We start from the raw sequence: 15372 nt of genomic DNA, 5'->3' as shown, positions 1-15372 counted from the left end.
TTTTAACATGAATTAGTTTTATTAGAAAAATATAATAATTGAATTATTTATTGAAAATGCACTTCATTAATATTTTATTGTAAATAAAATTATGAATTATGAATTATTAATGCAGTGAAAGTTAACATTAATCTAAATTATAAATATTAAATCCAGCGCTTTGGAATATACATTTTTCCGTCTGCAGCAGTGACGATACATGTGGTAGAATAACATTTTAAATCAGAATATAATAGACAATGATACTTTTCAAATAATACTTAAGTTTCGTATGATTGATAATGTTCATTAAAATAAGATTCATTGATATTAGTAGTAATTAAGATTAATATATGTACAGATTATATTGGACGTATACATTTTATAGCAGCGCTTAATATTTAAACTGCTTTCACGCTATACAGCATGGGACTCAGTACCATTCTAGCATGGCTTTGATTACTATGCTACAAAGTAATATTTACCAGTAGCATGATTATTATGTAGCATAGTAAATATTAACAGAAGAATGGTAATCATTCCCATACTACATAGTATCGATTCCTATGCTTTGAATAATAGGACGAGTTGCCATGTAGAATGGTAATTATTACCATTTTCTTCTCTCCGTGCAGGTGTTGAATATTTCTCTTCTAGAGTGTGTTTCTGAACACGCCTGTAGTGGTACTTTGGAAGAAATTTTAGTACGCGTCTTTATTCTAGGCGAATAAATTTGTCTCTCAGTGTATTAGGACCGATGTACAGCCGACGAAAAAGAGTAAGATGTAGTACCTTTTACAGCCACGTAATCGATAACTGACTCTTCAAGTTACCATCTTGAAATGTACCACCAGAGGAAAGTGATCTGGAATAAAAATTATAAATTATCAGAAAATGATTAATATAGGAAAATGATATTATTTTGAACAAAAAAAATTATTCAACTTACCCGATGGAATGTGCCGATTAGGGCAGCCCACTATCATGTTATCTTGGAACCACTGATCATGTATAGGACCATAGAATCCTATTGGTCTCATATTAGATGTTCCATAAAAAACAAAATCGATCATCGCCCTGAAGTCATACCTGAAAAAAAAACAAACCATTATTTTATTTATTTAAAATAATTAACATAGTGATAATTTTATTGATTTACTCACGTATAATTTGTATACGGCATATATTCTTCAGGACAGGCCGATGAAAGATTCAGCGAATGGTGAACTACTTCGGCAGATTCCGGATTTCCAAAAATTGTATTAACGGCTTTTTTGTAATCCAAATTTCGAAAATCCGGATGATCTATAGCGAGCTGACCTTGTGTTAAAAATTCATACACACCTGAAAAAAGCAAAAGCATAAATATTAATAATTCAGGACACCCTAGTAATTAATATTAAATTCTTAATATTTTTGAAACTGAACTTACCAGAATCTGTTTTGGAGTTGAAATCTCCACAGAGCAATAGCTTGATGTCAGAAGAAGCGAATGTCTTATTATCTGTCTGTTCGGATACAGAACTCACTGTTTCCAACATTCTTTCTATTTCTCTGGCGAGCATCATTGCCTGCAAAACTTTGACGTCGCAAAACTCCGGATTCCAGTGCAAATGTGTATTTGCCACCAAGATTAGCTGCTCCACATCTGATGATTTTTTTGGAAGACCTAAAGAGTAAATTAGAGTTTTATTAAGTTATAATAATAGCAAATTAATTGTAAATGCTACGAATTTTCAAAATCAAAAAAACTTACCGTCTTGCCATGCTGCGGCTGTGGTTTTCAGTACGGCAAACAGCCCAATGTTGTCACGAGTCATCACCCGATTGAGCATGTCTTTACAACCTGCGTTGTTCTTGATAGCCAATTGGTTGAACTCGATTAACTGTTGGGATACCAGCGTAAACCTGAAAAAAAAAAAAAACATAAATGATTAATGGATATAACTATAAGCCAACACAACATTATTAATTGTTTAAATTAAAATTATAAATTAAAAACATACTTTTCGGTCTTCCAAAAAATCGCGCAACCGTCTACAAGCCGCCGTTTGGTATCTGACATTGTTCTTGCCCGAGATTTTGGGGCAAAAATGCCAATATACCCTTTAATTTCCAGCTTCGGCGAAAAGAATCCAAGAAACGCCTCCATCTCAACTTCCTGAAGGCAGATCACATCGCATTCATAGTCGTTAATTTCATTTATGATGCTCTGCCCACGGGTTTCCCAGTCGAGGTATTCTTTAGGGCAATACGGATACATTTTTGGTGCCGCGTATGAGCTACTAAGAACGTTGTAACTCATCACCGAAAGTGTACCTGAAAAAGATAGAAAAATTCATTATTTTTTTGTCATAATAGTTTATCATTTTGCTATTATAAAAAAATAATATTTTGTTCATTTTTACTTACACGATGGCCCCGATTCTTCCACGATTGGCATTGGATAGAACATCCATGGCCTCTTAGCAGGTGGAGAAGTATATTCTGAAAGTTAGTAAAAAAATATGAATAATGGTGCAAGATCATAATTTCGGTAGGTATGAACCAATCAAAAAAAAATTTTTTTTCAAATTCTCAAGATATCCCAAACAAAAATTTGACCTAAATTCAGTGGTTGCTTTAACTTTTATAAAAAAATTAGATGTAAAATGAAATATCTCGGAAACTATTAAGAAACTATGAAGACGAATAAGTATTTTCGTGTTTAGAATTTAATAGAAAACAAAATGAGTATTGGCGGATATCTCTACGATGAATAGAGTTGCTGAGATGAAAATTATTGAAGCGAAAAAACGAAACAGCGCGTCATTTTGCACGCGTGAAAATAAATAAAGGCTGTAATCTAGCAACAAATCGATGATTAAATTTTTTTTCTTTCTGTAAGTAAGTCATACATTTATACCAGAAAAAAATTTTACTTTTCGAAAAAATTTTTTCAAATTTCAATTTAATAAAAAAAAAAAAAAAAATCGGTCTATCGGTTAACCCTGCGGGCCAGTCCCAAAACTCCCAGCTGTTTTCCAGCTCCTTGAGCACGGAAAAGTTGTTGTGAATACATTTTCGAGCTCTTCGAGTTCGAAAATACTTCTGTAAGCCGTTGTTTTCGAAAAAAATGTTTTTTACAATTTTTGTTCCAACGATATCTCTCAAACGAATTGACTGATTGAGACGGTTAAGGTGGCAATAAACACGGAAAAAAGAGCAGTTGAAAAATTACAGTTTCGTACACGGAAAAAAAATTCACGGATTTTTTACGATTTAACTATCGTAATTTTCATTATATAGTATTGTAACGCTGGACTATAAGTTTTCAATAATAATTTTTACAATAGACTATCGTAATTTTTATTTTATAATTTATACTACTACCAGAAAGAAAAAATCAGATACTATAGAGTAAATTATACAAGTTGTGTTAACATAAATTCTAATACAACTATCGTAAAATGAATGAGTCGGTAATGTAGAATTTCTTTAAATATAAAATAATAATTAGAAGTCAATGGAGTAAAATATATTTTCTTAAAAAAGTAGAACTTATAATTAATAAAAAAGAAAAATTTATCATTTGGAATTTTTTTTTTTTTTTTAACAGTTAAATTGAGAAGGAAAATACAATCTCGAAATAAAAATAAAACATGTTGAAGTAGTAATAATAAAACATTTATTTAATATTTTTTCAAACATATTTTTTTGGTATATATAAAATTTATGAATAAATAACTCATTTATTTGTATTCAAAATACGCACATGTAGAAAATTAAAAAAACCATAGGTGCAATTTTTTCGAATACTTTTTTTCTATAATTTATCATTTTTAAAAAAATCCAAAAATTATTAGGCGTCTGCTAACTTCAGTATCATAAAGAAATGTTGAATGTCCATAATTTGAGGTTATTGAAATGTTTTACCTCTCGCAAAGCCGGGTAAAATTATTCATTGTCGACAAATGAAGATTATCCTGTAACAAAATTAGGAGAATTGAATTTATTAGAAAAAATAAATTTTCATTCATTTAGAATCATTTATCCTATGACCACAAAATACTACTAAATTGTTTATAAAAATAAACTTCTTGTCCAGATAAATGATTTTAAAACGAACGATATACATGATACTGAAGTTAGCAGATATCTAATAATTTTTGGATTTTTTTTTAGACGATAAATAATTAAAAAAAAAATATTTAAAAAAATTGCACCCATAGTTTTTTAAATTTTCTACATGTGTATTTTTTTAGTTTTTTTTTTTTTGTAATTTCTTTGGTGAAAAAAAAAATCCGAAAATTACTAATTATCTGCCAACTTCAGGATCATACGATATACCCACAGAATATTAAGTTTAATAAAAATTGAATAATAATAATTATACTTACACCACCAAATTATTATATTCCACAATCTATGTAGGTTTGTAATGACGAAAGTACAGTTTTTATTTTAAATTTCTTATTTACAATTGTCCGAAAAACGTCATGAATAATAACCTCTATTTCTGCACTACACTGTGGATAAAGATGAACTGATTTATAAATATATATAGTTGAACCACAAATAATACAGACAAAGTAGATGTCATCATTTGTATTTATATATATATATACACTCATACAAGCATCACATCATGGTTTGTGACAACACTTGTCTTTCATACGTAAACGCTTCAGATGGCATATACTATACCATTTCAGAAAATTTACAATCCAACTATCGTAATTTTTGTAGCTTGTATTGTAAAAACATAGAGGCAGCACTGTAAATTAAAAGGAAGAATAAAAGAATAAATAGTATAATTAAATCTTATTTTTTATTCTTTTACTATTTACGATAGTAACATTGTAATATTTCTTATTGAATTGATTACAATAAACTCTTAATGAAATTACGATAGTGAATAGTAAAAAATCTTTTAAAAACTGTAAATTTTCGTATCATATATTTGAATGTTACAGATAATAAAAGTATAGTCCAGGATTACGATAGTAATATTGGAATTTTTCGTCGAATTTTTTTTCCGTGTATAGTAGTAAAGCGCTCCGAGTCCGAAACTGTAAAAATTACATTTTTTATCAGTAAATTTTACAGAAATAACAAATATTACAGTTTCAAACTCGATATTGTCGATTTAAACTGTAAAATTTGCTGCTTAAAATTGTATTCATTTTATCACTATGACAAATTTCTAAAATTACAGTTCAAGCTTTAATGTTTAAAGATTTTTGCCCCGAAAGCCTTTTTTACTGTAGAAACTGTAATTTTTCAACTGCTCTTTTTTCCGTGAACGCGTTTTATTGAGGTCTAAAGCTGATTAAATTTTTGAATCAATCTATCGAGCACATTCCAAGTTATCCAAAATAACCATTTTTAAAAACATTTTATTTTTGGAATATCTCCAAACACACCCTACCGATCAAGCTCTAATTTTTACAGCTTGTAGAAATCAACAAGCTGCGTCGAATGCCACCTTGACAATTAAAATCGGTTCATCCGTTTAAAAATTACAGATATTTACATACGTACATACACACATACCTACATTCGGACATCATCTTGAAATTAGTCAGAATAGCTTTTAGAACCTCAAAACGTCAACATCTGATAAAAATTCGATTTTCGAAAATCGGACCGAAACCGATAACTTCCTGAATTTATGAAAATTGTCAATTTTCTTAGCGGGAAGTTAAAAAATCACTTTTTGACAGAGAAATAGTTAGAAAAATGGGAAAATAATTAAATTACGATATGGATAATTTTTTTGAACATTTACCGAAACAATTATGGGTAATGACAGTTAAAAAAAATTTTTAGTTTCGAAATTTTGTGAAATTCATAAACAAGATGAAAAAAAAACAAAATTTTTTTTGATACCACAGAAATTCTTCTCACGAAATTCTGAATCGAATGGTATATATATTCTCTTAACATGAATTAGTGAAAATATGTGAATATTCAATAATTCCAAGTGCAAACCGAACCACTAATTTCAAAAAGTAGTTCGGTTGGCACTCAGAATTAGTGAAAATTCACTTATTCCACTTATTCATGTTTAGAGAGTGTTCAAGACCTGCGAAAATTTTGATTAAGGGCTCATTCGATTCGAAATGGCATATATAAAACATGTTACAGTGAAAATTTGGGGCCGGCAAAAATTATAAAAGTTATAAACGATTTAGTAAAAAAAAAAGTCATTTGATTTTTTGCAAATACATATTTCAAAAAGTAATTCATTCATATAAGTGCTTTTTTCATAATTCATTGAATAATTGAGTTAGTGATTTGTTCAAAAGTTCAATATGTTTATTGATTAATGGAGAATAAAAATGACTTGAAGTGTTTTAATCGTATTTCTAATAGTTTATAAGATATTTGAACTGATAAGTCCAAGTAAGATTTATTTCGAAGGATTTATATAAATAATAGTAAAAAAATTGATAAACAATTGAGTTATTGCTTCGGTTAAAAGCTCAATTTGTTCATTGATTAACCCTTTAACGGCGAAGTCGGACAAAATCATACCCGCGGCGCCAAAGTGGGGATAGCCTACAGCGTGCGCTCACAGTCCCCACTACCTCAGTTTACGAGACTTAGGCTCGGTCATTACCGAAATTCACTCATGTAGTGGGTTCCTTTAGTGCCCTTTCAATTGTTGTTCTCATGTTTTCACTGATTTTATTTTTTTAATTATTTTCAATATTATAAATTATAGAAAACAAATTATTGATAGTTTTAAAAAAAAATTTAATTCAATTTTTTTTTTTTCTTAATTATGAATTTCTCATCATTTTTTTTCTTTTCAAATTTTTATCTTTAATCATCAGGGCCTCATCATACGTACGGCACTGCTCGCCAGAGCTCACGGATACACACTAACGCAGATACGCGCCGCCCGCTTGACAGGCCGCAAAGTGGGGGAAACGCCCAGAAGCATTAAAGGGTTAACGGAGAATAAGAAAGACTTGAAGTGTTCTAGTCGTATCCAATGGTTTATAAGTTATTTTAATAACAATGAAGAAAAACAGAAAGGTAACGACAAGTCCAAGTGTACAATAATTGTTAAAATTATATAAAAAATAGCAAAAAATGTTTTCTTATAAAAAAAACACATGGTTGTTTTTAGTATTTAATAAAAATGTAGCGTAAGAATTCATTTGTTTATAACAAATTATTTGTTTAATAAGCAAATGAAAAATTATTATTTGTTTCATAATAGAATATAACATGATAAATTATATGATGTGAATAAAAAAAACAGTTCCTTAATATTAGGCAACAAAAAAAAATTGTTAATAAGCACGCGCTTATTCCCAAAAAAAAAATTTTTTTAAATCTTATTAAGAATACATTTGTTCATAACAATTATTTAAACAATGCAAGTAAAAATTTTCTTAAATTTAATGTTATGTAGTTTAAGCAATAAAAAAAAAAAAAAAATAATCAACAAAATAAAAAAAAAAAATTTCTCGATTGCTTTATTAATGTTTTTCATTTTTCAATGCCTTAGATTGTTAATAAAAAAGTGAAAATCAAATTTTTTAATTTTTCCAACGATGATCTTTTCTAAGCCCTTTCAAGAATAGCTCCAAGAAGTGAAAAAAATCCTGTGTTTTCAGTTTAGAAATAATCAGGGTTTTTATGTGCATTTTCAACAAGTAAAAATTAACTAATTAACAAAAGCATAGTTCATTAAAAAATTGGGGTAAAAATTTTTTTTCGGCGGATTATTATTTATTTCTGTTTAGAAAAGACCATTTTTTTTTCATTCGTTGATATTTAAATTTAATCGGTTAAAATAATATTTTTTGATTATTCTATTGATTCGATCGACGGGCGTGCACGCGCCACTATACCCGTTTTTTGTCTCATTTTCACGGTTAAATTAAAAAAAGTTTGGTAAATCCAAAAATGCACGAATCTTAATGCTCATTTGCAAAACGAAAAATGTACGATAATAGTTTCAAGGACAATTTTTTTTTCCTTTCTATTACACTAGAAATTCAAATTTCGCTCTGAAAATAGTCAGATGTATTTTTTTGCGCAGGTGCGACTGGTGTGACGGAAGTATATGTAAAAAAACATATATAGATATACAAAATTAGTTAAGTTGTTTTTATTAATTATAATTAAATCGGGCCGAATTTGAATTCTTCTTCGGCCCTAAAATAATCTTTTAAAAGAGAAGTGATTCAAATAATGGTTTTTTTCTTGAGTTTTTGTGTTTACGAGTTACGGGCACATTTTCTACTGCTTGGGAAATTTTTTTTTACATTTTGATGTTTTTTCAGTTATTTAATACATCAAATTGGTCTATATAAGTAATAAAATTAATCCTTATTAAATTCTTTATCCAATGATGTGTAACTTGGTTAAGCTCCGTGGACTAACAAGAGTGGAACAGTAAAAACAGTAGCGAAAAAAAGGCAAATTTTTCGATCGTAAAGCGCTCTCTAATGCTTCGCATTATGAGTCGTGCAATATAAATATTATCGGTACAGTTCGGGGAGGCAGGACTTTTTTTTAGGATATTTCCTGCTCTTTAAGGTTTTTTTCAGATTTTTGATAACTCAAATAGTTTTTGAAATATTTGCAAAAAACCAAACCAAATTGTTTTTTTTTTTTTACTAAATTGTTAATAACTTTTACTTGTTGACTAAGCTATAAAGGAACAGAAAAATTTTAGAAATTTTTTTGTAATTTTTGAAAGGCTGAATCTTCGTGAAAAATTATCGCATCGAAATTTAAAAATTTTTTTGAAGCTACGGCTATTATGGTGTTAAAATGAAGTAACACCGGTGTAGGAGGCGTAATTCGGTAATGTTAAAATACTGGTGTAAAAGCGGGGTAAACTGCGACCGCTCAGAGTATTAAATCTGAAAAGCTTATAAAACGCAAAAAATATCTTCACACACACACACCTACTCAAACACGCGAGCGTACACGTGCGTATGAACACATACGCACACACTCAAACTTACGAGCGAACACACGCACATACACACACGTGCACATGAAGCGCACTCACACACATGCATACGCACGCACACTATTTTTAACTGTAGTGATCGAGTAAGTAGAAAATATTCCCAAACTAAATCGGAAAAATAACTTTTTGTGTGAAGAGATTTCTTCAAAAAGTTAATGTCATGGATTTTTCAAAAATTTGTTAACTAGTTGTTTATAAACAATAGTGTTAATTTTATGCAAAAAGTGTACGATACGATAAGTAATTCTTTTGAATCATAAAATTTGCAACCGTTTGATTTTTACATCTTTAAGACGGTTTTTTAAAAATTTGTAAACTAATTTTTTATCAATAATGACATTAACTTTTAAAAAAAAGTCCTTCATACGATAGATTACTTTTTCAAATCATGAAATTAGCAATCGTTTGATTCCTACATCTTAAAGATGGTTTTTATTTTAATTTGTTAACTAATTTTATATAAACAATGACGTCAACTTATCTAAAAAGGTTCTCTGCAGGATAAGTTCTTTTTCGAAACATAAAATTTTCAATTGTTTGATACTTTAATTGTAGGAACGATTTTTTAAATTTATTAACTGATTTTGTATAAACAATGGCGTTAACTTTTTGAAAAATATTTTTTACGCAACAAGATATTTTTTTGATTCAGAAAATTTGTAATTGTGCAAAAAATTTGAAAAAAATATGATATTATTTCACTAGAGGTGTATATTTTTAAATAAATAATAGGTGCTGGGTGGACATGAATTTAAACTCAAAGGTGATTATACCGTTCAATAGAATCATTAATTTAATATAAAAATTTCTAAACACATACCTGTACTTTGTAGTTGTTTATTGCAGTAACTTTTTTTGATGTTTTCTGCGATGAGCTGATCGTATATTTCCATAGAAGGATTCATTTTTTCACACTATTTTTGCACCACAACTTTACTCACTGATGTCACAAAATCAAATAAAATATCTGATGCTGTTGAAAATATTTTAGGGTTTTCTATCCCCACTTTTGAATGAGAAACTCATTATGGAGTAGGCAAAATTATTGGATAGTAAATAACCGAATGCATTCAATTATAATGACAAAATTTTATTATAGACAACACATTGTTTTGAAAGACTCTGGTGCTCATAAATTAAAAATTTTAGTTATAATTACCTCATAGATTTAAATGAGTATTTGGATAAAAGTTCAATAGTATATCGTACTTAAGTATTATTTATTTTTGTCCTTTTACCTAAATTTGTAAATTTAATCCGGAGGGTAAATGAATGTTCGAGCCCGATGAACAGTAGTCTCTATTGTCCCTTCAGTAAGCTGATACCTGAAGTAATGTTCTTACAGTCGATGATTTAAATGTAAGTATTTAAAATGCAATTAAACTCAAAAGTTTTATGACGATACTACCTTTAGAACTTCTTAGTACAATTATTGGTGTATATATTAGAAATAAAGATCTGTGCTCGATTCTTTTAACACAGATTTGCGTTAAAATACCTTATAATGCAAATTTGTGATGCGCAAGAAATAAGAAAAATCCATGAATTTTCTAAATTTTTACATGCTTTTCATTATAATTATGTGAATGTGGGCAAAGTGGGACATAGAAAAAAATTATTTTTTCATAAAAATTTTTATTGTTATTTTTAGAACATACGTTTAGAAATTCAAATTGTTGAGCGGAATTCGAAAAAAGTATCAAACCATAAGCTCTTATAATTAAGAACGAAAATCATGGTCGTTATGCCAAAGAAAACAAGAAAGCTCACAGTTACACTTTTTAATAATAATGCCAGGATTTTACTCAATATTGGGCTGGAAGTATATTTCGAATTTACTACTGAAAATTACAACTAACGAAATTCTCATTCGAAACTGTTACCTTTATAGAATTAAAAAAAAATTTTCTTATGCAAGGCAGTATCCGGCTATGTGAAACTGGTTCTTTTTGTTTTTTTTCTTTATTATGAGATTATTCTACACCGTAAATAAAAATTTGAAAATTTCAATAAAAAAGAAATTGCATTTTCATAACTAGATATTTGAATTTTATTTGCAATTGAAAAAGTTTGAAATTTAATGTACGTAATTTTATGAAAATTATTACCAAGCTAGGCATTTAAAATTAAGAAAAAAAAACGAATTTTAATAAACGTATTTAAATGTATACGTTAGCCCACAGAAATTAGTCAGTTTTACCCAGTTTGGCGGTGCCAACTGGAAATTGATCGAAAAATTATAATTTTTTAAAATTTCGATACCAAGTAGGATAATACGAAATTCTAACAAGTATCTAATGGCGGTCTCAATTTGTTTATAAATAAATAGGCAAACAAAAAAAACGTAAATTAAAAATTAAATATCTCTGAAACTATCAATCTAGCGGGTTAAGTTTTCACATAAAATTTGTAGAGCTTAATAAAATCTACAATTTTGCTTTTGGGTAAATCCCCGTCAGACTGATAGTTTATTAGTTATTAACAATCGAAGTTTTATAAACAAATTGAGCTAGCAAGCTGAAAAATCAACCGATTTCATTTTTTCTTTTTTCCACATATTTCTGGTAATAAAAGGAACGTTTTTAACATTTTTCAAAATTTTGATTTCAAAAATTTGATTTTTAAAAATCAAAAAACCGCTTTTTCTTTGGAAGCCAATATCTCCGAAACTAAATCTACTACAGCACTCGCACTTATTCTAAAAAATCTAGAATTTAATTGCGAAAAACTCGGCTATTTTGAAAAAAATTAATTTTTGATTGGGGTCAAATAATAGCGAGTTGAACGCGAGCGGATTTTCGATAAAGCGAGCGCGTTCGCTACCCGGACTGATGGTAGAGGGGGAACTCAACAGTAGTGCTCAACTGATATCGGCTCCCCAAGCACGGTACAACTGTTCTAACCTTATTATCGGTTTATTTGTAAATAAGTATCAGTTGAGCACTACTGTTGAGTTCCCCCTCTACCATCAGTCCGGGTAGCGAACGCGCTCGCTTTATCGAAAATCCGCTCGCGTTCAACTCGCTATTATTTGACCCCAATCAAAAATTAATTTTTTTCAAAATAGCCGAGTTTTTCGCAATTAAATTCTAGATTTTTTAGAATAAGTGCGAGTGCTGCAGTAAATTTAGTTTCGGAGATATTGGCTTCCAAAGAAAAAGCGGTTTTTTGATTTTTAAAAATCAAATTTTTGAAATCAAAATTTTGAAAAATGTTAAAAATGTTCCTTTTATTACCAGAAATATGTGGAAAAAAGAAAAAATGAAATCGGTTGATTTTTCAGCTTGCTAGCTCAATTTGTTTATAAAACTTCGATTGTTAATAACTAATAAACTATCAGTCTGACGGGGATTTACCCAAAAGCAAAATTGTAGATTTTATTAAGCTCTACAAATTTTATGTGAAAACTTAACCCGCTAGATTGATAGTTTCAGAGATATTTAATTTTTAATTTACGTTTTTTTTGTTTGCCTATTATTTATAAACAAATTGAGACCGCCATTAGATACTTGTTAGAATTTCGTATTATCCTACTTGGTATCGAAATTTCAAAAAATTCTAATTTTTCGATCAATTTCCAGTTGGCACCGCCGATTTGGCTAATTTCTGTGGGCTACTTGTTTTTTTTAAAAAGCAAGGGTTGAAAATTCAAAGACATGTTGAATTTTAATATTTTAATTTTAATTTTCATTATACTTATTTGAAAGTTCAAATGTTTGTACATGAAATTTCTGCGCATGACGTGCTGCGCGTTCAGTGATCAGGGATTGTTTGTGTCATGGAGAATAGAGATCTGAGAAGATATAATTATATATGCTTATATCTAGCAAGATCAAATATTTGAATGTATTTGGATATAAACAGATATAACGAGATCCAGACATATCTGGTTGGATCCAAATGTTTTTTATCGGGTGTGCTTATATCTATGTCGATTTCTTTAAAGATCGACATTTATGCAGATCTGCTTGGATACACTTATGTATTCGTGGATATATTAAGATCAGTTTGGATCTTTGGATATTGTCAGATCTGTTTGGATCCGCTTGGATGGCGCCAAAATTTGGATCCAAGCATATCTGACTGTTTGGATCCAATCATATATGCTTGGATCTAAACATTTTTTATCGGGTTACACGATATAAATACAATGTATACGTTATCTATAACGTAAATACTTATTTTTGAGCTAATTATTGAACATAATTGTGAATATAAATATATAAAAAACGCTCATTCATTAATCATTTTGGATTCTAAATGTTTAAACTTTAACATTAAACGTAACCCTTTCGAGCTTGAAAAGCTTATAAAAAAGGGAAACAGAGGTATTTTCGAGCTCGAAAATGTATTTATACTAATGTTTTCAAGCTCTTAGAGCTCGAAAACAGCGGGAAGTTTAGGCGCTGACCTGCAGGGCTAGCCGTTGTCCAGATTTTTAATTATTTTGCGAGTTCAAATTTACTGCTTACATGTAACGTTTTCAATGAAGCAAAGAATTAAATAATATTTTTTTTCGCAGAACTATTTATTTTTGGAGTTTACTCCTTACACAGAAAAAAAGGAAATCTTGAACCAAGAAATAAAATGTCTTCGAAATTTTTTTCTTGAACCAAGCGAAATTTCTTACTTTATTGAAGTAAAAAAATTATTTGGATCAAGAAATCATTTCCTTTGCGGAAGACATAATTTTCTTAGTCTGAAACATAAATTCTTTAAACCAAGAAAAAACTTTCTTGGTCTCAAAAATTTTTTTTTTGGTTCGAAAAGATTTTTTTTTCAATTCAACAAATTTTTTTTTTGGCTGAAAATTGTTACGTTTTTAAGTCGAGAAAAAATTTCTTGAGCTGAAACGAAAAAGTTTTTGAACCATGAAAAATAATGTTTTAAACCAAGAACAAACTTTCTTGGCCCAAGAAAGTTTGTTCTTGGTTTAAAGCATTATTTTTCTCGGGCCAAGAACGTTTGTTCTTAACTCGAGAAATTTTTTTCTTGTCTAAAGACTGTTACCTTATCGAGTCAAGAAACAATGTCTTGAGCTAAAAAAAAAAGTTTTTGTACTAAGAGAAAAAATTTTTTAAACCAAGAAAAAACTTTCTTGGGCCAAGAATTTTTTTATTTGTCGCAAACAAAAAAAAAATTTTCAGCCAAGAAATTAATTTCTTCACTTAAGGAAATGAATCTATCGAGCAAAAAAATTTTATTTTTTTTTGTTTTATTTTTTCAATGAACAATTTTTTTTTTGTTTAAATATTACAAACAATGCTGTGAAGCAAATAAATACTATATCAGAAGCAAATATAAGGGATAGACAAGTTTCGCAATAAGTTAAATATTTAAAACAAATTGAGAAAAAACAATTATCGCTTAAACAAATAATCGAACCCAGATCGATTCGGCGTCACGCAAGAGCTTTACCAACTAAGCCATCCCAGCCTTTGCTAGGCTGTGTTTACTTTGCCCACATATACTGAGCCACACTGGCTTATGGTCAGTCACATTTTTAAATCCTAAACACAGAATTAATTTTACAAATATTATCGCCAATAATTTAGAAAAATGTTAGTTCTGACGTTTGATCAAAATACTGAACGGATCGTATGAATCGTTCATAAATGAATTTCGACATAAAAATAAAAAAGTTTAAAAAAAAAAAAACAAATTTAATTGCAAAAAAAATTGAGAAATTATTCAATATTATGTAATTACATTAATTAATTAATTTATTGTAATAATATAATTTAGTTATTTAATTTTTAATTTATTTAAAATAAAAAGGTGGACTTAAAATCCATTTGCTACGCTAGTGTGAGAAAGAGAGAGAGTGGGGAGTATTCATTCCTTAGGCTGTGAAGAAGGGAACACCTATGAGCGAGAATCCAAGAGAAAACTTTCTTGGCTTGAGACTCTAGTAATCTTGGTTTGAGATTTTTTGTGTGATTGGTCAGAGAAAGTACACTATACTCAAACCAAGAGTTTAAATTATTTAAACCAACTCCCTTTATTTTTAGTTCGAGCTCGTACCGTTTATTGTTTCAAAACATTATAGTTCTTTAGTTAAGTGTATAACTTTTTTGAACTAAATAATTTCATTTCTTGGTTTAAGTAAGTAACATACTCAGGTTAAGAAAAATATTTATTATGCTAAAAAATGCAAGTATTTCAAACAAGTAATTCTATTATTGGACCAAGTATGAAATATGTATTGGCTTAAGAATTTTTTTTCTTAATTGAAGATTTAAAATTCAAGAAATTATTTCACTTCGTTCAAGAAATTTCTGGTTTTCATTCCACTCGCTGAAAAATTTCTTGGTTGAAGAAAAATTTTCTTGAGTCAAGATTTTTTTTTTTCTGTGTAAGAATCGATTTTCATATAAGGAGCCTGGTATGGAAAAAATATGAGGTGTAAA

The 15372-nt window shown here is 28.9% G+C and overlaps 1 protein-coding gene and 1 long non-coding RNA gene across 2 annotated transcripts; both read right to left on the bottom strand.

Moving 5' to 3' along the window:
* Positions 1-192: 192 nt before the first annotated feature.
* Positions 193-2430, bottom strand: LOC130676104 (CCR4-NOT transcription complex subunit 6-like). The gene is made up of 7 exons (XM_057482102.1): positions 2392-2430; positions 1986-2298; positions 1736-1887; positions 1412-1648; positions 1143-1323; positions 929-1068; positions 193-844 (listed from the first exon to the last, which is right to left on the bottom strand). Exons 1-7 carry the CDS (start codon positions 2420-2422, stop codon positions 804-806), a joined length of 1095 nt encoding a protein of 364 aa, XP_057338085.1. The 5' UTR covers positions 2423-2430; the 3' UTR covers positions 193-803.
* Positions 2431-3623: 1193 nt separating this feature from the next.
* Positions 3624-4995, bottom strand: LOC130676105 (uncharacterized). Its single transcript, XR_008991379.1, has 2 exons — positions 4359-4995; positions 3624-3944 (listed from the first exon to the last, which is right to left on the bottom strand). It is a non-coding gene; the product is annotated as an uncharacterized LOC130676105 (long non-coding RNA).
* Positions 4996-15372: the final 10377 nt, after the last annotated feature.

The sequence above is a fragment of the Microplitis mediator genome, chromosome 10 (genome assembly GCF_029852145.1).
Source record: "Microplitis mediator isolate UGA2020A chromosome 10, iyMicMedi2.1, whole genome shotgun sequence".
In the NCBI taxonomy this organism is placed as follows: domain Eukaryota; kingdom Metazoa; phylum Arthropoda; class Insecta; order Hymenoptera; family Braconidae; genus Microplitis; species Microplitis mediator.
This window is presented reverse-complemented; position numbering and strand designations above follow the sequence as displayed.

Excerpts from the sequence above, each read along its gene's own strand:
- LOC130676104 (XM_057482102.1), bottom strand. The coding sequence starts at position 2,422 with ATGCCAATCGTGGAAGAATCGGGGCCATCGT. Across the intron at positions 1,888-1,985 it reads ATTTTTTGGAAGACCGAAAA|GTTTACGCTGGTATCCCAAC; the intron begins GTATGTTTTTAA and ends TTTTTTTTTCAG. Across the intron at positions 845-928 it reads TAATCGGCACATTCCATCGG|ATCACTTTCCTCTGGTGGTA; the intron begins GTAAGTTGAATA and ends TTTTTATTCCAG.